General features: G+C 46.8%; 1 protein-coding gene and 1 long non-coding RNA gene across 3 annotated transcripts in view; one reads left to right on the forward strand and one right to left on the reverse strand.

The window, feature by feature from the left end:
* Window positions 1-24,273, forward strand: part of LOC307217218 — a 671,692-nt gene that overhangs the window by 521,152 nt on the left and 126,267 nt on the right. The gene's annotated exons all lie outside the window — the stretch shown is intronic.
* Window positions 1-24,273, reverse strand: part of FGF12 (fibroblast growth factor 12) — a 233,646-nt gene that overhangs the window by 142,873 nt on the left and 66,500 nt on the right. The window contains exon 1 of one of the 2 annotated variants that reach the window (XM_079978266.1): window positions 5,357-5,456. The exons of the other annotated variant lie outside the window; for it this stretch is intronic. Within the exon in view, the coding sequence (XP_079834392.1) occupies window positions 5,357-5,444 (88 nt within the window). The 5' untranslated portion in view covers window positions 5,445-5,456. Of the gene's footprint in view, window positions 1-5,356; window positions 5,457-24,273 lie in introns of those variants that run through there. 2 annotated transcript variants of the gene reach the window in all.

A 24,273-nucleotide genomic window follows, 5' to 3' on the forward strand; every position in this document is an offset into this window, starting at 1 on the left:
AAAGTAAAGGTTAAGGGACCCCTGACCATTAGGTCCAGTCGTGAAAGACTCTGGGGTTGTGGCGCTCATCTTGTTTTACTGGCCGAGGGAGCCGGCGTACAGCTTCTAGGTCATGTGGCCAGCATGACTAAGCCACTGGCGAAACCAGAGCAGCGCACAGAAATGCCGTTTACCTTCCCACTGGAGCGGTACCTATTTATCTACTTGACTTTGACGTGCTTTCGAACTGCTAGGTTGGCAGGAGCAGGGACCGAGCAATGGGATTTGAACCACCAACCTTCTGATTGGCAAGTCCTAGGCTCTGGTTTAACCCACAGCACCACCCACGTCCCTAAGGTTGCCACTTAGCAGTCGGTCCTATTGAAGTCAATGGGGATTGCTCCCATTTAAATGTGCATATACGACAGCAGCCTTAATCTCTGAACATACTCGTCCTTCCCTTTATAAGTGGGAATGTCACCCAAGAGGTTGAATGCCCTGCCCAAATCACCACAGAAAAGCAGTGAGTGGTGAAGAGAAGCAACAGCTTCAGTAGGGAGTTCTGATGTGCACCAAAGCAGGGAAGAGTCTGTGCTGGACTCCTCCTCAAGAGACAGACATGCCCTCAATGAACGGAATATAAGGCAAAGATGAAAAAAAGCCCAACATCAGGAACAGTCCCCACGAAATGGGCAGAGACAAATGAAGCTGCATTTCCTGCTGAAATAAATGAAACATTTGAGAGCTTTCCTGAAAACGAGCGCATTGTACATGAGCTCCTCTGTGACCCAGATTGTTACAGAACTGCAGCAGCTTTTGGAAGCCATTTATTAAAATGCAGTGCACAGCTGAGAGAGAACTCTGTGTAAACTGAAAGCTTGCATATTCCTATATTAACAACAGAAGTCCAGCCTGCACGTTTACTTCAAAGTTAGTCCCATTGTGTTGATTACGTTCACATTTGGATTGCTGTGCAACTAGTTCACTTCATATTATTATGCCTCTTTCTTTTTCTTTGCAAACAACATAGCAAATTCCTGCATTTCAGGGGGTTGGACTAGATGAGCCTTGGGTTCCCTTTCAACTCTACAATTCTAATTGTGTGAAAAGTGGCTTGGTAGGGGGCCAGCTGAAATAAAAACCTTGTTGCATTTAGTTAGGCATCAATAAAACATTTAACAACAAAAGGAAACTAATAGCAAAAGTTTTAAATTTTCATTCTCTGCATGCAGGTAAGATGACCAATAGCTTTCTGATTAGAAGCCAAATGTTTAGAAAGACTTCTGCATGCCAGAAAGACAGATAGGTTGCTAAGTATACCACCTCCTTTCCCACTTCCTCCTCCTTCACAGACAAAACACCTAGTTTGGAAAAACAAGAAAATACATTTTAAAGTGCTCCACATTTATAAAAATAAATCGGTGCTGCTGCAAAAACAAACAAGCCAAAACAAAAACAATCAAAAACCCCAATAGCAGCATTCAAAGGCTAGAAGCGTAAATGGAACAATTATTTGGTCCATTTGGGCAAGTATAGACTTTCAACACTAGTCCAGAATGTCAGGCGCATAGCCAGGCTGTCCTGATGTTTGCATAGGTGGGGGGAGGGGTGATGCCCTTCCACTATGCTCTGAGCTGGCAGGGGCTGATGGGAGTTGAAGTCCAACATATATGGAGACCCCCAGCATGCTGACTTACACCACATAAGAATATATGAAGAGCTCAGGAGCTGCACCAGGCCAAGGGCCCATCTAGTCCAGCATCCTGTTATCACAGTAGTCTACCAGATGCTTCTATGGGCAGCCAAAAAGCAGCACCAGAGGGCAACAGAAACTTTCCCTGCCTGTAATTCCTGAGCCTCAGACAACAAAGATGAATCAAGGAACACTCCCAGGCTGTGGACCTTCTGCTTCAGAGGAAGTGCAACCCTATCCAGAACAGGTAGCAGGCTTATATCCGGAACATGGGAAACTCTCGTCCACAAAACCTCATTCTTGCAGGGATTCAAGCTCAGTTTCTTTGCCCTCATCCAGACCAACACTGCAGTCAGGCACCAGCCCAGGGCTAGCATAGCCAGAAGTTATGGAGAAAGAGAGCCAAGTATCACCAGTGGGCCAATGACACTGGGCTGATACTGGGCTTCAAATTTCCTACTGACTACTTTCAATGGTTTCAACATAGATGGTGGCTCTGTGGGGTAAACAACAGAGCCTAGGACTTGCCGATCAGAAGGTCGGTGGTTCGAATCCCCCCGACGGGGTAAGCTCCTGTTGCTCGGTCCCTGCACCCGCCCACCTTGCAGTTCGAAAACACGCCAGCGCAAGTAGATAAAGAGGTACCGCTGCAGTGGGAAGGTAAATGGCATTTCCGTGCGCTACTGTGGTTCGCCAGAAGCGGTTTAGTCATACTGGCCACATGACCCGGAAGCTGTACGCCGGCTCCCTCGGCCAGTAAAGCGAGATGAGTGCCGCAACCCCAGAGTCGGCCACGACTGGACCTAATGGTCAGGGGTCCCTTTACCTTTACTTTCAACAGTTTCAACATAGATGTTGAATAGCACTGGGAATAAAAGTATGCTCTGTGGCGCTACACAGCACAAATGCCAGGGTGGCAGGGTGCACACCCCACTGCTCCTCTCTGGACCCAACCCTCCAGCAGCCATTCACAGATGAGTAAAGAAGTGCTGCTGGACTCCAGCTCCCAGCCACTGCAGCCAATGGTCAGGGATTACGGGAGTTGGCGTTTGACAGCATCTGGAAAGCTACAGATGTTCCCTAACCCTGATTTAGGAGTTTGAAGAGGGGACAGGTAAATGGCTCCTTCTGCCCAGGTAAATGGGCTCCTTCAGAAGGTATTGGGTGAGCTCTCCTCTCTTGGAGATTTTTAGGCTGAACTGGAATGGCCATCTGTCATGGATGCCTTAGCTGAGATTCCTGCATTGTAGGGCGTTGGACTAGATGACTCTGGGGGTCCCTTTCAATTCTACGATTCAGTGAATCTATGATTCTACAGTTTGATGATTCTAGGCCCTAGTACCTTATCAACCTAGTGGGGAAATGGATTAAATTGGGATGTGGGTTTTCTTAAGGAACTGTTTCATCATTGAGGAATAAAAGCAGCAAAATATTTAATGAAGTTATTGGGATTCTTTTTTTAGAAGATTAGCTTTTGCTGATATAAAGGAATGTGCAAGCTTTTGTATCACAGGTTCATTGGGTAGAAAGAGACAACATTTTGTTATTGATTAAAAGAGCTGTGCAACCCGAAAAATATGCACACTATCAGGGGTCAGTCGAACAAGGGGGGAGTACATATTTTGTACCTCTCTGGGGCTATGGCCATATATCTTCCAAAATAAGGCCAGGGGCTGCTGCAGAGTCACTGAGGAAGTGGGAAAATTAAAGGGGCACAATGTCTGGTAGGCATGATGGCCATTATTTTCCATCACTTGGGGCATTTGCTTGCAGGGAAAAACTCTTGCTGAATAACATTGGGTTGCCATCAGGCCCAACTCGTACATTATGTTTGGACAAGTTCTTTTTTCAGATGTGGAAGTCACATTCACACATGCACAAATATATCACCTGCAGGGCAGGAACTCGTGGCTCTCACTTGCAGACAGAGCTGTGAGTGATGGAGTCCCAAAATGAACTCCACAGTGTGAGGTCCACGAGTCAGTATCCACATTACACTTCACTCTGTTTCCAGGTTTGCAGATGTGAAAAAATCCTTCAAAGACCTTAGCAGAATCCAGAGTCCCCTTTTTATTTCATTTTTTGTTTTGTTTTTGTTGTTTTTTTGCTTGCTTTGCAACTTGTTTGAAAATATCAGGGCTCGGCCTTAAGGTGTGTGGGGAAATACATAAGAGAATGCCCCTGGGAGTATACAGGGTCCCTTTCTCTTAGCACCAAAATGCTCAGCTCTTCGCTTTCCTGTAACCCAGAGGTGACTAACATGGTTCCCTCTGAAGGATGCTGCACTACAATTCCCATCAGGCTTAGCTAGCGTTGTCAGGGTGATGGGAGTTGGTTAACTCTGACTTAACTCTATCCTTGCAGCTTTTCTTGGGAATTCATAGAATGATGGAACTTAAAGTTTGAGGGGACTTCCAAGAGTCATTTAATCCAATGCTCTGCAGTGCAGGAACCACAGCAAAAGTATCCCTGACAGATGGCAAGCCAACCTCAGTTTAAAAATCACCAATGAAGGAGACCTCACCACCTTTCCATGGAGTCTTTTCTGCTATTGCACAGCTTTTTACCCTCAGAAAGCTCTTCCTGGTGTTGAATTGGAATCGCCTTCCTTGTCATTTGAACCCATTGGTTCAGATCCAGACCCTCTGGCGCAGAAGAAAGGAAACTTGCTCCCTCTGCCATGGGACAGCCCATCAGATATTTGAAGACAGTTGTCAAATATTGTTTTACTTCTTTTATTTACTTGTTTAAAAAAAAAAACTGTAAAAAGAAACCCACCTGTTTCACTTTGCTGTCCGCTACCCTGCGACCTTATGGTGAAGGCTTAGCATAAGAAATCTTATCAAGTAGACAAAAGCTACATATCTGAATGGGGGGGGGCAGGCTTCCAAAATCAGACAGCTGTAGTTCATGCAAGAGCCTGAACTACTGGGCACCCTGAACCCACCTCTGGGGCGGGGAGCCTTAAGAACATATCAGAGTTGTAAATGAATTACTCCTATTAAGCAGGTGAGGATATGAGGCAGGAAAGCCTCTCCTCAACAAGTTGCTTCTCCAGCCAGAGCTGGGACAGATCTTCTGCTGCTGCTACTGGTTCCGATTTGGGAGAAGGCAGCTTCTTATGATCCTATAAGAACCCCAGGCCATGCGCTGCCTTTTCAGCACCTCGGAGAGCGAAGCACTACCCTTTCAGCACCATGGAGAGCGCACCTCGATTTGTCCTTTCGGCACCCCGAAGAGCCAGGCGCTGCCCTTTCAGTACCTTGGAGAGCGCCTAGCGCGCCGCGGACGTCCTGGAAGGAGAAACCTCCCGTCTCCCCAGCGGCCGAAGCTTCCCCTTTTGGCCGGTCAACGTCGACCCCCGGCGGCGGCGGCGGCGGCGGCGGCTGCTGGCTCCTCCGCTTCCCTTCCTCCGCGTGGGCGCACCGAAGCAGCAGCAGCCCCGGAGGTCGCCCGGACGGCCGCTGAGCGCGCTCCGCCCGCCTGCCGCGCGCCTTTCCAGGGATCAAGTCCTATAAATATTCCTGGCTAAAGTGGCCGCCGTTCACCCGTCTCCTCCCGGCCCGGCGGCGCCTCTCCGCGTCCCACCCCCGCCCGGAGCACTAGGGGAAGCGACCAGGGGAGGGGAGGGGGCAGAGGAGGGGGGGTCAGGAGAGATGGGGAGGGCGCGATCCGGCAGCCCACCTGGACTACTGCTGGAACTCAGGCGCCTTCCACAGAGACACTGCAGCATATGCGAGCCTTTGGTCCAGAAGAGCCCCACAATCCTCATCGAGTTCCTCTTCGGGGCCGACCCCTCCCTCTGGAAGCCTGGAAAGTCGAGCCCCCCTCCCTCCCTCCCACCCCCCTCCCACCGCCAGCAGCCACTCCCCCCGCTCCAGCAGCTACTGGCCGCCCCCCTCCTGGCAGGCAGCGGCGCGGCCCATCACCCGCCAGCCCAGAGGTCCGGGTGAGGGTCGCATGGAGGCGGCCGGGCGACGAAGGGAGCGGCAGCCGCGAGCCGGAGTCGCCCCGAGGTTGCGGCTCTGCTCCGGCGCGACTTGGTGGGACTTTGCAGGGCTGGCTGGAAAGGGAAAGTGGGGGGGGGGGAGGGGGAGGACGTCAATGCCCGGAGGAGGCGCGCCGGGAGGCTTCGCCCTGCCCCCTGCTGGCCAGCTGGGGAGACGCTCCTGCTGGAAAAGGCACTGGCTGGACTGGGCGGGTGGCGAAGCGGGGCTGTCTATGCAAAGGAGGGAAGGACAGAAAGAGGCCCCCCGCACGCCCCAACAGACAAATCTCTCTTCTACACATTCCAGCTTGGATCCCCGTCTTCCTCTGCACCGGCTTACCTTAACGGGGGGGCGGGGGTACCGGAGCACCCATTATCCCTCCTCCCTCCCCAGTCGAGGGAACTTGGGAACTTGCGATTGCCACTCACTCTTTACAGCCCCTCCTGGGTCCCAACAAGTCTACAGCAAAGCTATCCCGGCTCAAAAGACCGTTTTCTAAATAGATATGGTTTGATTTTATTCCATATGCACAAACTGACGCACAGTGTCATCGATATATGCAAACGTCTACCCCATTTTAAGACTATGGGGAACCTATATTCTCAATAAAGGTGGAAATGACAGGTGGAGAATAATTTTGTATCAATCTTCATTATCTGTAAAGTGAATCCCTGTATGAGTTAATACTTTATTATCCCTTAGGAGCTGCCCTCTATCTTTGCACTTTCGTCCTTCCAGGCTGTGACGCTTTAGGGCTTAGATTTTTTTGTTCTTTTTTCTTTTCGTGCTGTTTGCACTTTTGTTAATAAATCAGTAAGGAAAATTAAAAGTTTTTTTCAAAAAAAGCCGGTCCAGTCTCGGTCTCCAGCCTTTGCAACATCAGTGAAAACCCCTCCCTGCGAGATTTCATTTTTCTTTAACACGTTTATCACTCTTGAGAATTAATTTACCAAACCGTTTCTGAAATCAGGCCCGGTACCCTGAAAATCAAGAACACCTCAAACGGTAACACACCGAGAGTTCTTTCTTTAAAAGAAAAGTACAGCAGGTTCAGTCATGTGAACTGGAGGACAGGAGAGAGCGCCTTCTGAGCATGACATTCTCAATCTCAGGGTTGTGGGTTAGAGCCCCATGTCAGGCAAAAAGATTCCTGCATTGCAGAGGGCTAGACTAGATGGCTCTGGGGGTCCCTTCCAATTCTATGGTTCTGTGGGCAAAGTGCCAGTCTCTCACCAGTGACTACTCAGTCAATTCCTGCACACAGGGTTTCCTGTAGTTGAGGCTTGGAGCTGAGGCTCCAAGACTTTGGCCACCTCATGAGAAGAGAAGACTCCCTGGAAAAGACCCTGATGTTGGGAAAGATGGAGGGCACAAGGAGAAGGGGACGACAGAGGATGAGATGGTTGGACAGTGTTATTGAAGCTACCAGTATCAGTTTGACCAAACTGCGGGAGGCAGTGGAAGACAGGAGTGCCTGGCGTGCTCTGGTCCAGGGGGTCACGAAGAGGCGGACACGACTAAACAACTAAACAACAACAACAACAATATAGCTCAGTATTGTCAACACTGGCTGGCAGCAGCTCTCTGGAGATGCCTGAAAGGATGGTCTACCGATGAGCTACAGCCCTCCCCCAAGATACGTTAAACTTTGAGCATATGCCACTACTCAGAGCAACAGCCTTGCGTGTTCCCTCAATCTCCACCCCACCCCCATTCAAATGCTTCTCTGCAAAGACATCTCCCCAGTTTGCATCAAGCACAGTCCAATTCTGTGGTGATTATATTTGCTTATAATTCCACCTTTTCCCCACATTAGGTAAGCAGAGTGGCTCGTTCAAATCAAAGCAGCACCAATAAAATGCAAAAAAAAAAAAAAAAAAAAAAACCACAACCAGAATCATATACAATTGCTAAAAAGTAATCAAACTCTTTAACGGGATGAAAACAACGATCAGAATTAGTTGTGCAAAGTGCTTGTCACTGTCACCATCAACAGCACGGCCAAACTGTGCAAGTGTTTCCCAGAAGCGGCAAAGCTGCAAATATTGGGTTAATTTGCATTATTCCTGCCGCCTGTTGCAAGACTAATCTGCTTTTTGTGCGATGGATTCAACAGCTGGTCATGGGAGAGGGATAAGGAGCTTATGACCAGCACCAGAGCACCACCCCCACTCTTGCAGGGGGCCGGATGTGCAGCCCTCACGGCCTTCCGAGAATTCAGCAGAGGCACTGGGCAGGGCAAGAACAGAAGACCATGAGAAGCGCCTGCCGGATCAGGGAGAAAGTTGCTCTTGTGTTTGAATCCTGCTTGCAGGTTTCCCATAATGGGCACCTGCTTGGCCACTGGAAGAAGATGACGCCGGACAAGATGGGCCATTGGCCTGATCCAGTAGCCTACTCTTACGTTTGTATGTTCTAACAGATTGTACAGGTGCACCAGTTTGAACCTTTTTGAAATTATCTTTTTATATCGAATTGTTTTTAATTCTCTGCATATATAGAATTTTGAAGCTGTTAAATAGATAATTTATTACGGTAGGAGACCAGCTTATAAAACACACTTGGGGTACAATCCCAGAAGGAAAACAAACATTTAAAACAATGTACAACCATAAATTTAAAATTTATAAATGCGATAAGCGTATAGACACTTAAAACTTTAAGATAAGCTACCGCAGAGAGTCCCCCATAGAACCAAGTTTGAGGATTTTCTTAACGAACTAGTTTGGGTCTGGGGATAGTCTGCACCTACAGATCTGTACACAGAATCTGGCGACCATCCGGGTCATCTTCTGATCTTTGCCTCACAGGAAAAGGACAAATTTTTGCTTTTCCGGGAGGTCAGCGAGCCTCACCAGCAGGGGATCAATGGTCTCACTACGTGCCTCTTCATAAAAGGAACATCTAAAGAACAACTGCTCTGAGCTTCCTATCTCCCCCAATGAACAAGCACAAAGTCTCTGAGCATATGGGACTTTTTTAAAGGATCCTTCCAGGACCAGCGAGAGCAGAGCTGAGCTTCTGGTGAGTGTAAAAGCCCTTCTTGCATTTTTGGGTATGAGAAAGAAGAGATATGCTGCCAGTGCGGCTATATATCTCTCGATTCCTCCATTTTTTTGAAGCTGTTGTTGATTCTTGAACCTTTTGCTGCAACATCGCTTTGAGGTATTTGATGATAGGTGACTGATAAACAAAATCCAAATTAAAAGAATGCCTGGCGTGTGAATGAAACCAGACAGAACTGAACACTGGCCGATAAGAAAGGAGCAGGCAGTTGTGCAGAAGGTCTGTGTGACTGAAGGAGGAAGGGCTATGATTAAACCAGAACTGGGATAGGAAGAGAAGGGTGAGAGACAAGCTGCCAGACATAGCCTCTTAGCCAAAGAAGCAGCAGACCTTTAACGATGGTGTGCTCTTGGGTGGCGTGATGCAGGAACACACAGAATAGCAACACAGACCGTCTTGCTGGAGGGCAGGCAAGGGAAAGAAACAGGAGCAGGCCAAGCCCAGAGGTTTCACTGACCCACAGCTGGCCGTTGGGATCATATGCAGTACATGTGAAAAGGATCTGGGGGTCTTGGTGGACCCCAAGCTTCACATGAGTCAGCAGTGTGGTGCAGCAGCAAAAAAAGCTAATGCTATTCTAGGCTGCATCCACAGAAGTCTAGTGTCCAGATCAAGGGAAATAATAATGCCACTCTATTCTGCCTTGGTCAGGCCACACCTGATTATTGTGTCCAGTTCTGGGCACCACAATTTAAGAAGGATGTTGACAAGCTGGAAGGTGCGTAGAGGGGGGCGACCAAGATGATCAAGGGCCTGGAAACCAAGCCTGATGAGGAATGGTTGAAGGAGCTGGGTATGTTGAGCCTGGAAAAGAGAAGACTGAGAGGAGATATGATGGCCACCTTCAAATATCTAAAGGGCTGCCCCATGGAAAAGGGAGAAAGTTTGTTTTCTCCTGCTCTGGAGGGTAGGACTCGAACCAATGGCTTCAAGTTACAAGAAAGGAGATTCTGACTAAACTTCAGCAAGAACTTTCTGACATTAAGCTGTTCAGGTTGATAGTCATTACTGCATCCTGTGGTAGGGAGTTCCACATGCACTTCATGCTGCATTGTCTAGGTTGGTGGTTCCCAAACTTATTATGGCCACTGCCCCCCTGGTTCCGTAAAATCATTTGTAGTGCCCCCTACCCTATAAAACTGTTATTCAGAATAGCTGTTTACACCACCTACTAAGAAGGTTCATAACATGACAAAATTCAAAACAGTAACATTTAATTGTGCATTTATTCAAAATCCAATTTATAGCTATGGGTTCCCAAAAAATGTAACTTTATAAGCACGAGTATGTTTCATTGGTGCCCAGAAAAATAAATGCATGCTCTGAACTAATCTTGTAGCATATATATATATATGGCAAATAATATTGGATGAAAAATATTTTTATGCATCCTTCCTAATGAAAATGTAAGTGTGAAGGAAATTTGTAGCATAAAATAATTAAATATACAAAACTACTCACCACACATACACAAACCTTCACCTTCACCTACCACAGATGTATGGTAACTAATTCATAAGAAAATCAATAGCTGTTACCAATGGCTGGCTACTTTGTGACAACTCAGAACCGCAAATACAAATGTCATGACCAAGGCAACAGCTTTGAAAGCAGCAAGAGCAGAAAGTTTAAACAGGAAGCGATGAAGGCGTTTCACTCAAGCCTCTGAGTGGGTCAGTCATAAATCAGCGATCCATGTTCTCAGAGGGACACACCCCTACCGCCGCCTTGCCTCTTAGTGCTCCCAGTGTGGTGTAGTGGTTAAGAGCAGTAGTCTCGTAATCTGGGGAACCGGGTTCGCTTCTCTGCTCCTCCACATGCAGCTGCTGGGTGACCTTGGGCCAGTCACACTTCTGTGAAGTCTCTCAGCCCCACTCACCTCACAGAGTGTTTGTTGTGGGGGAGGAAGGGAAAGGAGAATGTTAGCCGCTTTGAGACTCCTTAAAGGGAGTGAAAGGCGGGATATCAAATCCAAACTCTTCTTCTTCTTCTTCCCCTAAGTAATTCCACTGCTCCCTATAGGAACCACTGGTACACACACACACACACATACACACACACACACACACACACACACACCAGTATTGTGAAATATGTTCTGCACCGCATGCCTCATTTAATACACCTCCATCAGGACCCTATTTCGCACAGAAGATGTGGACTGGGGCAGCCACCAACAGGAGTCCATTTTCCATGACTGCCTGTTGCTAGTTTGAGCTGGCCTGCACATGCTGCCTTTCCCCAATTATTATCAGAAATGCTGCAAAGCTTCCGGAGTTTTCCATCTGCCAACCTACAGGGCCCAGGTGCTGCTCCCACCCCGAGGGAGTCAAGGGCACGATAATGATTGTTGCCTCCAACACTGGCAGCCTCTGCTCCTGCAGGTAAGAAAACGGCTCCAGTCCCAGAGATGAATCACTACGGTGACATTTCATAAAAGGCAGGGACCAAAAAGCACAGTACGCAAGCTGGACTTGTGAGACACTCTGGCCTTGGTCAGGCCACACCTGGAACACTGTGTCCAGTTCTGGGCGCCACAATTTAAGAAGCATGTTGACAAGTTGGAACATGGGCAGAGGAGGGCAACCAGAATGATCAAGGGTCTGGAAACCAAGGGATGAGGGAGTTGGGTATCTTTAGTCTGGGAAAGAGGAGATAGAGGAGGTTGTTGTTGTTGTTGTTGTTGTTTAGTCATTTAGTTGTGTCTGACTCTTCGTGACCCCCTTGACCAGAGCACGCCAGGCACTCGTGTCTTCCACTGCCTCCTGCAGTTTGGTCAAACTCATGCTGGTAGCTTCAAGAACACTGTCCCGCCATCTCGTCCTCCGTCGTCCCCTTCTCCTTGTGCCCTCCATCTTTCCCAACACCAGGGTCTTTTCCAGGGAGTCTTCTCTTCTCATGAGGTGGCCAAAGTCTTGGAGCCTCAGCTTCAGGATCTGTCCTTCCAGTGAGCACTCAGGGCTGATTTCCTTCAGAATGGAGAGGTTGGATCTTCTTGCAGTCCATGGGACTCTCAAGAGTCTCCTCCAGCACCGTAATTCAAAAGCATCCATTCTTCGGCGATCAGCCTTCTTTATGTTCCAGCTCTCACTTCCATACATCACTAGACAGAGGAGATATTATGTTCAAATATCTCAAGGGCTGTCACATGGAAGATGGAACCAGCTTATTTTCTCCTACTCCGGAGGGTAAGACCCAAACTGACAGATTCAAATTATAAGAAAGGAGATTCCAACTAAACATCAAGGAGAACTTTCTGAGCTATTTGTCAGTGGAATGGACTTCCTCGGGAGGTTTTCAAGCAGAGGTTGGGTGGCCATCTGCCATGGATGCTTCAGTTTCTCATTGCATTGCAGGGGGCTGAGCTAGATGACCCTTGAGATCCCTTCTAACTCTACAATTCTGTGACTTCCAGAGGTCAGTGATATTACTTGGGGGTGCTAACAGACAAGGGGGAAGTCTTGAAGGTGTAAATGACTACAGTGGTACCTCGGGTTAAGAACTTAATTCGTTCCGGAGGTCCGTTCTTAACCTGAAACTGTTTTTAACCTGAAGCACCACTTTAGCTCATGGGGCCTCCTGCTGCCACCGTGCCGCCGGAGCACAACTTCTGTTCTCATCCTGAAGCAAAGTTCTTAACCCGAGGTAATATTTCTGGGTTAGCGGAGTCTGTAACCTGAAGCGTATGTAACCCGAGGTACCACTGTATCAGAGTTTGAAAAGCCAATACGACTGGGTCAAGTGCATCCACTTGGTTGAATTAATTAAACTAAATAGTCTTATTGCAGGGGGTTCGACTAGGCAGGGTCAGCAAACTTTTTCAGCAGGGAGGGGGCCGGCCCACTGTCCCTCAGACCTTGTGGAGGGCCAGACTATATTTTGGGGGAAAAATAAAATGAACAAATTCCTATGCCCCACAAATAACCCAGAGATGCATTTTAAATCAAAGCACACATTATACTCATATAAAAACACACTGATTCCTGGACCGTCTGCACACCAGATCGAGAAGGCAATTGGGCCGCATCTGGCCCCTGGGCCTTAGGTTGCCTACCCATGGCAGTTCTATAATTCTGTGAATTGGATTTTGGATAAATGAGGAATTAATTGTCCCTATTTTGAATCTTGTTGTGTTATTATCTTCCTTAGCGGGCTGTGCAAACCACTATTTTGAACAATGCTTTTTATATGTTAGGGAGCACTGGGGGTGAGTTTATGGAACCAAGGGGGAGTTGGCCCCCAAAAGTCTGGGAAACACTGGACTCAACATATTTCCTGGTCTGCAGGTATCCTTGCTCCTCCACTCCAGGTCTGGAACTTTTGAAGCAGATACAGGGCTTAGGATGGAATCTCCCCCTTTTGTATCATATATATATAGCAATGGTGTCTGGAAGGTATTTATTCATGAAAAATATTTAGCCCTACAAATAATTCCCCTCCCATGGGCTTCCACCTGCTGAAAACTCCCAGAGTAAGGATGATTCCTCAGCAGTTATCAAGAGTTAAAATATTTCACCCTCCCCTCACCCAGGCAATCATGTCCCCCCCCCCCCACACACACACTTGGAACCACATGCTAATGTTAAGCTGGTCTTGCTAGCTACCTTAAGATCATTTCTAAAAATGGCTGTTGCCTCCCTGAAAAATCACCTTGACTCAGTTTGCCATTGGGTGCACTGTTGTGATGTCACAAACATTCACAAACATTCATAGGTGCTCGTGGCAAAGGCGTCAGTGACCAACAGTGCAGCTTTTGAGAAGGATGGTTTGGCTCTGTGATGGGACCTGGGCAAAGGAAGGCTCTGTGTTGCCAGCAGGAAGGGAAAGGGCTGGGAAAGAGGGCTGGATTCGGCTCAGATCTTGGCTGCAAGCCTAGCCTTTGCCATTTCCTCCATGCCAAAAACGTGCAAAAGTGCTCTGCAGAAGTGGTCAAGTCCCTGGCCTGGCAGTGAGCCCTTGCAGCAAGTACAAAATCCAGGCTTCCCAATTTTAAACAAGCAATACCAACATCAGCAAACAGGAGCAAAAGGCTGCTCACAACAAGAGCCTGCTGGATCAGGCCAATGGCCCATCTGGTCCAGCATTCTGCTGTCACAGTGGCTGGGAAACCAGCATCCTAGCACAAAAGCCCTCTCCACTCCTGCCTTTCCCAGCAACTGGTGTTCAGAAGCATTGCTGGCCTCTGACAGAGGAGGCAGGACACAACCATTGTGCTTGGTAGGCATTGATAGCCCCCTCGTCCTCCATGAATTTGTCCAGTCCTCTTTTGAAGGAGATAACACAGGTCTTGAAAGACCTGCATTGGCTCCCAGTACGTTCCGAGTTCAAAGTGTTGCTGCTGACCTTTAAAGCCCTCATCGGCCTCGGCCCAGAAGGACCGTCTCCACCCCCATCGTTCTGCCTGGACACTGAGGTCCAGCACTGAGGGCCTTCTGGCTGTTCCCTCCCTACGAGAAGCAAAGTTACAGGGAACCAGTCAGAGGGCCTTCTCGGTGGTGGCACCCTCCCATCAGATGTCAAAGAAATAAACAACTCTCTGACGTTTAGAAGACAGCCCTGTTTAGGGAGATTTTTAATGACTGATGTTTTAATGTATTTTAATCTTTTGTTGGAAGCCGCCCAGAGTAGCTGGGAAAACCCAGCCAGATGGGCGGGGTATAAATAATGAATTATTATTATAAATTATTATTAAAGCCATCACTGCCTCTGAAGGACTTTCTTTTGGACGAAGGTGATGGAATACATGGAACTGGCTGAGATGACTGGCAGAATCCGGGACCAAGGAGAAGAGTCGGTGGAAGAAGATTGGAAAAAATTTAAAGCTTATCTTCAAAAATACTGTAAAATTAAGGATTGTTAGAAAGATGTTGGAAAAAGAAAATTATGTGGTTTTGGCAGAAATGACATAAAGGATTAAGTAAAAATGAATTGATGAAAGAGAGAACGTAAAATTATAGTATATTAAGATACTATAATATACTATAGTATATTAAGATAAAAACAAGGTTGGAAGGATTTGCTGAAATAACAATTTGAATTAGAATACAAAAATGGGAGGTGCGAGGAGGTCAACGAAATAAGTAAAGGAAAGAAAGCTATGTAAAGGTTCGATTTGTTCTTTTTTTGTATTGATTGTATTTTTTCTGTCTTTTTTATTTTTATTTTTATTTTTTTATTTTTGTAACCTTTAAAATTTTGAATAAATATTATTTTTAAAAAAAAATTTAAAAAATGAAGGACTTTCTTTTGTCCTGGATCTTCCAGCATTCAGCTTCAGTGGAAGTCCACATGTTCTGCTGCCTTGAGAGGGGTAAAAACTTTGCTCTTTCCTGTTCTCCATGCCCTGCATAATCTTTTTATTCCGGGAGAGACGGAGGGGAGGTGGGTGGCGAGGAAGAGAAGAGTTGTAGGGAGCAGCTTGTCATGTTTCCCAGCTATTAAATTAAGTTGCCCTGGCACAGAACAGAGACAAGGTTATGTTTGGGCTGGATTATGGATTTTAAATAGATGCTGCTGATTAAAATAAGAAGGAAAAAAAAACCAGCCTGAGCTTTTTGGAAACAAATTCAGCGATTTATCATGGAAAGCTTTTGATGTGTCCTTTTTATAGCACCCGTTTTCCAGTTCTAGACACCCTGCAAGGAAAGAGTGCAGAGGGCTGGGAAAGGAGGCTGTGCTGTTATCCTGCGAGACACAAGGACCCTATCCTGCAGCTGAGCCAGCAAGAGGTTCTTTTTTTTTAAAATAACTTTTTTGTTCAAAATTAAAACAAAACATATTATCCAGAAACATATCATCCTTAGTTCCCTCCTATTTTTCCTCCCACCCCCACCCCCAACTTCCCTCAGTTCCAGTCTTTGATTTCTCTAAGAATGCTGTTTTCTGCATGTTACAAAGTTGTATAGATCCTCAAACTATTTAGCTGATTATCAATAAAAAGTTTGTGAGTGTTTATTCAAAACCAGCCAAAGAGTCCAGTTCGCTTTGTTGCATCTTCAGATACTTTGTAAAGGGTTCCCATTCATCCTTAAAGTCACAGTTATCCTTGTCCCGTAGCTTATAGGTCAGTTTTGCCAGTTCTGCATAGTCCATCAATTTTTCTTGCCATGATTCTTTAGTTGGGGTTTCTTCAGCCTTCCATCCTTGTGCTATTAAAACTCTCGCAGCCGTTGTCGCATACATGAAGATGTTTTTCAGCTTTTTTGGCAGATCTTTCCCTACAATCCCTAATAAAAATGCTTCGGGTTTTTTAACAAATGTTAAATGGAACATTTTCTTCAATTCGTTGTATATCATTTCCCCCCAAAATTTAATTACCTTACAATCCCACCACATGTGATAAAATGTCCCCTCCTTTTCCTTACACTTCCAACATATACGGTATTTGAACTAGTTTTGTACATTTTTCCCTAACTGCACTGGTGTTGTGTGCCGTCTGTACATCATTTTCATGTAATTCTCCTTCAATAGGGAACAATAGCCAGCAAGAGGTTCTGTTATTGTGTCACTGAATATATAATCTCTTTATTGGGAGGGAGACGAAGCTATACATGGCACTGAGATGCCTGCTTAGTCAAGTTCATATGGATTGACACAGGAAGGCAGTTCTACCCAAGGTGCCATCTATTCCCCAGATTACCCAGGGGTCATCTAGTCCAACCCTCTGCATTGCAGGCATCTCAACTAAAGCGTCCATGACAGATGGCCATCCAACATCTGCTTCAAAACCTCCAAAGGAGGAGAGTCCACCACCTGCCTACAAAGTTGAAAGCTTTCACTGTTGAACAGCTCTTGTTCAGTTGGAATCTCCCTTCTTGTAACTTGAAGCCATGGGTTCGAGTCCTACCCTCTGGAACAGCAGAAAACTAGCTCGCTCCATCTTTCATGTAACAGCCCTTGAGATAGTAAAGGTGGCTATCATTTCTCCTCTCAGTCTCCTCTTCTCCAGGCTAAACATACCTGACTCCTTCAACTGTCCCTCCTAAGGACCCAGTTCTCCAATTTGAATCCCAGTTCTGTATCTTGTGGCATTAGATACCTCTTCCAGTTTGCTGCCATCTGCATCCCCTCAATTCCTTCACCCAAGTCATTTATAAAGACATTGAACAACAATGGGCCCAGGACAGAACCCTGCGGCACCCCACTTGTCACTATTTCACAGGGGATGACAAGGAACCAATCATGAGCACTCTTTGGGTATGGTCAGTCAACCAGCTACAAATCCACCCAACAGTTACCTTGCCCAGCCTACAATTTACCAGCTTCCTCACAAGAATATCACGGGCAACATTGCCCAAAGCCCTACTGAAATCAAGATACGTTATGTCCACTGCATTCTCCCGAGCCACCAAGCTTGTAACACTACAAAAATAGAGAAAAAGAAATGAGATTCATCTGGCATGAAATAATAATAATAATAATAATAATAATAATAATAATAATAATAATAATAATTTATTTGTACCCCGCCCATCTGCCTGGGTTTCCCCAGCCACTCTGGGCAGCTTCCAACAGAATATTAAAATACAATAGTCTATTAAACATTAAAAGCTTCCCTAAACAGGGCTGCCTTCAGATGTCTTCTAAAAGTCTGGTAGTTGTTGTTCTCTTTGACATCTGGTGGGAGGGCGTTCCACAGGGCGGGTGCCACCACCGAGAAGGCCCTCTGCCTTCTTCCCTGTAACTTGGCTTCTCGCAGCGAGGGAACTGCCAGAAGGCCCTCAGAGCTGGACTTTTTTTTTTAGAAACTCATACTGGGGTCTTTAGTAATCACAGCATCCTTTTCTAAGTGTTCCAGACTGCTGAGTTATCTGTTCTGGGGCCTTTCCTGGTATTGACATCAAGCTCACCAGCCAGTAGTCACCTTCCATTGTGAAAGCATTAATTCTTAATTGCTGGCATAGGCAGGCATTTAAAAGTTTGGCACAGAAGGTTCCCACTGAATCTCCAGTGTTAGAGAGTTCCACAGGACCAGGTTGATGACACTAAAGACTCAGTTTCTCACCGTTGTCAAATGACCCACGATGCTCTTGCAGATGTTGACTGAGCTGGTATCATCGCATCTGAGCATCATGGGTCAAGTATGGTTTCCCTTTCCAGACAACTGTCTCAGATCCTTCGTAAATCTAACTTCTAGGCCTGTTTCCACACTCATTCCTGGCATGCACTGCAACCTCCTTCCCAGCCCTACTCACGAGGAGGACCAGTTCCTTCCAGGCCTGGTGCACAGTCCCAGCGCAAAGCAGAGGGCAGGAGAGGGAGCAGAGCCAAGCCGCTGCCTCCGCCTCTCCTTAACTCCCTAAAGTGGATTGAGGGAAGGAAGACATCTGTAGCCTTGATCGCATAAGAGGTTTATCCCCAGACGTATAAAAGGCTCCCAGCAAAGATGATCGCTTATCAAGAGGGACTCAGCCTTGGCATTTTGAGAGCCCTGGAGATCCAGCTGCATGCGCTGCAATTGTTGCACAGGCACAAATCCATGTGGCTTGCAAGATGCTAAAAAACAAACAGGTTTCTGAGCCTACGGAAATGACATATTTTGCCTGCGAATCTCAAGTTCAACAAATGCTAGAATTACTCTCTTTTCAAAACAAAAGCTGTTTTATTTTGATTCATCCAAGGAGAGGCAACTGCTCTCCTTTGCCACCTCTGGAGAAGCCCACGCTCCAGTCTGAAATTCTGGAGAGCCTCTGGGTCAGAACAAGGACCATGCAGGGAGTTCAGAGCTGAGCTAGTGCTCAAGCACCAAAGCAGGCATTCTCAATGGTGCGCATCTTGCATTTTTTGAAATGCAAATTCAAATGAGCATCTATCTAAGCAAGGAGAGGTAGTGGAGGCAGTGTAGTGCAGTGGTTAGAGTGTTACAGGCTTAGTGTGTCTGGAGATCTTGACTGAGACGTGAAATGAAGTGGCCTAGAGCAGGGTTCAGCAACCTTTTTCAGCCGTGGGCCGGTCCACTGTCCCTCAGACCTTGGGGGGGGGGGGCTGGACTATATTTTTTTTGGTGGGGGGAATGAACGAATTCCTATGCCCCACAAATAACCCAGAGATGCATTTTAAATAAAAGGACACATTTTACTCATGTAAAAATACGCTGATTCCCGGACCGTCCTCAGGCCGGATTGAGAAGGCGATTGGGCCAGATCCAGCCCCCGGGCCTTAGGTTGCCTACCCCTGACCCAGAGTCTCTCTCTCCCCCAGCCTAGCATATCTCACAAGACTGCTATGAGGATAAAGTGGAGGAATGAATGCCTAAGTTTTTTGGAGGAAGAGGAAAGCATATGCAAAAATGGAAGGTCAACACCAACGTCCTTTAAAGTATGCATCTGAGTTGGGGAGGGGGAGAAGTCTGTGACTGAGTAGCCCCTCCAGGATCTTGTGGTGCAGCAACTTGAGATGGAACCATTTCTTGGTCCAGCCGTTGCTGCTGGTACAGTGGCGGCCTTGCCTGCCTGACGTATGTGCTGAAATCTCCACGCAGAAGCACCCAAGGTCTAGCAGAGGGTTTCCTAAAGCAGCCAGCCACAGCCTTCCAGCTAGCTTGGAAGCAGGGGGCGCAAGAACAGCTACACTCTGTGGTTTGCCACCAGCACTCGGTATCTAGATATAGACTGCTTCCGACCATGGAGGCTCCATGATGGTAATAAATAATAATGGTAATAAATAATAATAATAATAATAATAATAATAATAATAATAATAATAATTTTTCTTTCTTTTTTTCCTTCTCCTCCTGCGAGGAGGCTACATTTTAATATTTTAATGTTTCAATATTTTATTGTTGTATTTTAATTTTGTTTTTAAGTTGTAATCATTCAACTTGTTTTTATTATTGCTTGTAAGCCACTCTGAGCCCGGCCTTGGCTGGGGAGGGCGGGGTATAAATAAAAAGTATTATTATTATTAATAATAATAATGGTGAAAGAGGAGAGCGCAAAATATGGTCTGAAGCTCAACATCAAAAAAATGAAGATCATGGCCACTGGGCCCATCTCCTCCTGGAAAATAGAAGGGGAAGAAATGGAGACACTGAGAGGTTTTACTTTCTTGGGCTCCATGATCACTCCAGATGGTGACAGCAGCCATGAAATTAAAAGATGCCTGCTTCCTGGGGGAAAAGCAATGACAAATCTTAAATCTTAAAAAGCAGAGACACCACCTTGCCGACAAAGGTCCGTACAGTTAAAGCTATGGTTTTCCCAGTAGTGATGTATGGAAGTGAGAGCTGGAACATAAAGAAGGCTGATCGCCGAAAAATGGATGCTTTTAAATTCTGGTGCTGGAGGAGACTCTTGAGAGTCCCATGGACTGCAAGAAGATCCAACCTCTCCATTCTGAAGGAAATCAGCCCTGAGTGCTCCCTGGAAGGACAGGTCCTGAAGCTGAGGCTCCAAGACTTTGGCCACCTCCTGAGAAGAGAAGACTCCCTGGAAAAGACCCTGATGCTAGGAAAGATGGAGGGCACAAGGAGAAGGGGATGACAGAGGATGAGATGGTGGGACAGTGTTCTTGAAGCTACCAGCATGAGTTTGACCAAGCTGCGGGAGGCAGTGGAAGACAGGAGTGCCTGGCGTGCTCTGGTCCATGGGGTCACGAAGAGTCGGACACGACTGAATGACTAAACAACAACAAATGTCTAAACCAGTGGTCCCCCAGTGGTGCCCGCTGGGGTGTGTGGGGCTACCTGGGGGTGCTAAGTGGCAAGGGGGGGCAAGGGGCTCTGAAGGTGCAAATGACTCTCAGATCTTGATAAGCTGGTATTGTTCATCGATTTAACTTCATCGATTAAACCAAGCAGTTTTAATCGGATTTTGAATAAAGCGTGCAAGTAACTGTTACTGTTTTTAATGCTAACGCATTATTATCTTCCTGAGTGGTCTGTGCAAACTGCTGTTCTGGATCTGGCTTTTTGATTTACCGTATTTTTCACTCTATAAGACGCACCAGACCACAAGACGCACCTAGTTTTTGGAGGAGGAAAACAAGAAAAAAAATATTCTGAATCTCAGAAGCCAGAACAGCAAAATGGATCTCTGTGCAGCGAAAGCAGCAATCCCTCTTGCTGTTCTGGCTTCTGGGATAGCTGCACAGCCTGCATTCGCTCCATAAGGCACACACACATTTCCCCTTACTTTTTAGGAGGGAAAAAGTGAGTCTTATAAAGCAAAAAATACCGTATTTTCTTTTCGTGGAACCAAGGAGGCAGTGCCCTGAACAAGTTTGGGATCCACCGATTCAAACTCTCAGGGCTCTGTCGGTAATTTTCAGCAGTAAGAGGCGTATTTAAGAATCCTGCACCACTGAGAGATGTAGCTTTCCTCCCCGCGTGTTCTGCTGAGTGAAACATTCAAATAAGCTGCACTAGGAAAACAAGACACACTTGGAGCTTCCTGAAGTAATTTCCGTTTTCATGCACCCAAGTCAAGCTTTGTCAAGAACAGTGAGACTCGCCCAGATCTCTCTGCAGCTGCCCAACTTCCTAAGTCACTTAAAGAGACATGGCCTTTGTGCATCTGGTCCCTGAATTTTACTCTTAATTTTGTTCATGTTCCCTCTGCTGCCTCAGTGGTGTAGCATTGGGGGGGGCAGAGGGGCTGCTGTTCTAGGTGCATTTTTTGGGGGGGTGCAAAATAAATAAATAAACCACTTTGAGGGGCTTTTTTTAAACAATCAAGTGGCATAAAAAAATCATGAAATAGAATAAGAATAAGAATTGGTTGGAGGATGGATGGCAGCTAACAGATTGAGGTTACCGTAAATCCTGGCAAGACAGAAGTACTCTTTTTGGGGAAGAGGGGGCGGGCTGGTGTGGGGGACTCCCTGGACCTGAATGGGACAACTGTGCCCCTGAAGGACCAGGCCTGGGAGTCATTTTGGACTCACCGTTGTCCATGGAGACGCAGGTCAATTCTGTGTCCAGGGCAGCTGTCTACCAGCTCCATCTGGTACGCAGGATGAGACCCTTCCTGCCCACAGACTGACTGGCCAGAGTGGTGCATGCGCTAGTTATCTCTCGCTTGGACTACTGCCATGAGCTCTACGTGGGCCTACCTTTGAAGGTGACCCAGAAACTACAACTACTGTAATCCAGAATGCATCAGCTAGATTGGTGACTGGGGGCGGCCGCCGAGACCACATAACACTGGTCTTGAAAGACCTACATTGGCTCCCAGTACGTTTCTGAGCACAATTCAAAGTGCTGGTGCTGACCTTTAAAGCCCTAAACAGCCTCAGTCCAGTTTACCTGAAGGAGTGTCTCCACCCCTATCGTTCTGCCCAGACACTGAGGTCCAGCTCCGAGGGCCTTCTGGAGGTTCCCTCGCTGTGAGAAGCCAAGTTACAGGGAACCAGGCAGAGGGCCTTCTCGGTGGTGGCACCCGCCCTGTGCAACGCTCTCCCACCAGATGTCAAAGAGATAAACAACTATCTGACGTTTAGAAAACATCCGAACGCAGCCCTGTTCAGGGAAGTTTTTGTTTTTTTAATGATTGATGTTTTAATGTATTTTTAATCTCCTGTTGGAAGCTGCTCAGAGTGGCTGGGGAAACCCGGCCAGATGGGCAGGGTATAAGTAATATGTTGTAGTTGTTGTTAGAATCATAGAATCCTAGAGTTGGAAGAGACCAGCAGGGCCATCGAGTCCAACCCCCTGCCAAGCAGGAAACACCATCAGAGCACTCCTGGCATATGGTTGTCAAGCCTCTGCTTAAAGACCTCCAAAGAAGGAGACTCCACCACACCCCTTGGCAGCAAATTCCACTGTCAAACAGCTCTTACTGTCAGGAAGTTCTTCCTAATGTTTAGGTGGAATCTTCTTTCTTGTTGTTGTTGTTGTTGTTGTTGTTGTTAAATAAAAGATCCATCAGGCCCTTCTTCTGTTCTTCTCGTCATCAGCCCTTTTGGTTGGCCTGCCTCTAGACAAGATACATGATGGGGAACCTTGTTCGCAGTGCCCCCCCCCATTGTGCAGTGACCGTCCCTGAGAGCTATGAAAGGTGGTCTCTTAAATAATCTTAAGTGAACAAATGAACAGAATAAACCTGAGCAATCTGGCTCACTGTCAGGTATTCTGTAGCTGTGATTCCTGCAGTGTTGGGGGGGGGGTTGGACTAGATACCCCTTGGTGGTCCCTTCCAAGCCTACAATTCTATGACTCCATGAAATATGGAACCCAAGAGAAGAGAGTAAAATTCCCTTGGAATTTCAAGACTTTTAATTCTCAACAAATAAGAATTAAAGTAATTATTTTTTCTTCTTGTTGAATTACTTATCATTTTGCTGCTTGGCTAATGAGTTTGCTGACTGTTCCTGCGCATGTACAAAGTGCTTCTGCTTGCCAACGAACTACAGTTGACAGAGGAGGCGGCTTTTCACGGTGAACGGTGACTTCTTGCTCTGACCTGCACAGAACCACCAGGTGGCAGCAAAAGATTTCTAAAGACGACTCCATCGATTTCTGTTGTCTGCGAGAGCCAGCGTAGGCAACTGAGTCCCAATTAGCCCACAGCAGAGTAAATGCTGAAATGAAGTTGCATATATCCCCCAAAGCAGGCCATATTAATTGCAACTGCCAAGCTGTATTTTGTGTGTATATTTATAAATGCCCTATCATAAAATATCAGGACAGATAGTCTCCCGTTACGCAATTTTCCACTGAAGTCATTCCAAAAACTTCCTCCTGCCTCGGCCTTCTCCAACCGAGGCCCCTCCAGATATTTTTGGACTATGAAATCATACAACAGTAGAGTTGGCAGGGAACCCCAAATGTCATCTAGCACGACACCTGCAATGCAGGGAATCACAGCAAAAGACTTGGGTTTTTAAAAAAGGTTGGATATCTTGCCAACAAAGGTCCGTATAGTTCAAGCTACGGTTTTCCCAGTAGTGATGTATGGAAGTGAGAGCTGGACCATAAAGAAGGCTGATCGCCGGAGAATGGATGCTTTTGAATTCTGGTGCTGGAGGAGACTCTTGAGAGTCCCATGGACTGCAAGAAGATCAAACCTCTCCATTCTGAAGGAAATCAGCCCTGGGTACACTGGAAGGACAGATCCTGAAGCTAAGGCTCCAATACTTTGGCCACATCATGAGAAGAGAAGACTGCCTGGAAAAGACCCTGATGTTGGGAAAGATGGAGGGCAGAAGGAGAAGGGGACGACAGAGGATGAGATGGTTGGATAGTGTTCTTGAAGCTACCAGCATGAATTTGACCAAACTGCGGGAGGCAGTGGAAGACAAGAGTGCCTGGCATGCTCTGGTCCAGGGGGTCACGAAGAGTCAGACACAACTAAATGACTAAACAACAACAACAACAACCTCCTCTATCTCCTCTTTCCCAGACTAAATTCCAATTCTATGGTTCTGTGGGCAAAGTGCCAGTCTCTTACCAGTGACTACTCAGTCAATTCCTGCACACAGGGTTTCCTGTGGTTGAGCCTTGGAGCTGAGGCTCCAAGACTTTGGCCACCTCATGAGAAGAGAAGACTCCCTGGAAAAGACCCTGATGTTGGGAAAGATGGAGGACACAAGGAGAAGGGGACGACAGAG

The sequence above is a fragment of the Podarcis cretensis genome (assembly GCF_951804945.1).
Source record: "Podarcis cretensis genome assembly, chromosome: 5".
NCBI classification, from domain to species: domain Eukaryota; kingdom Metazoa; phylum Chordata; class Lepidosauria; order Squamata; family Lacertidae; genus Podarcis; species Podarcis cretensis.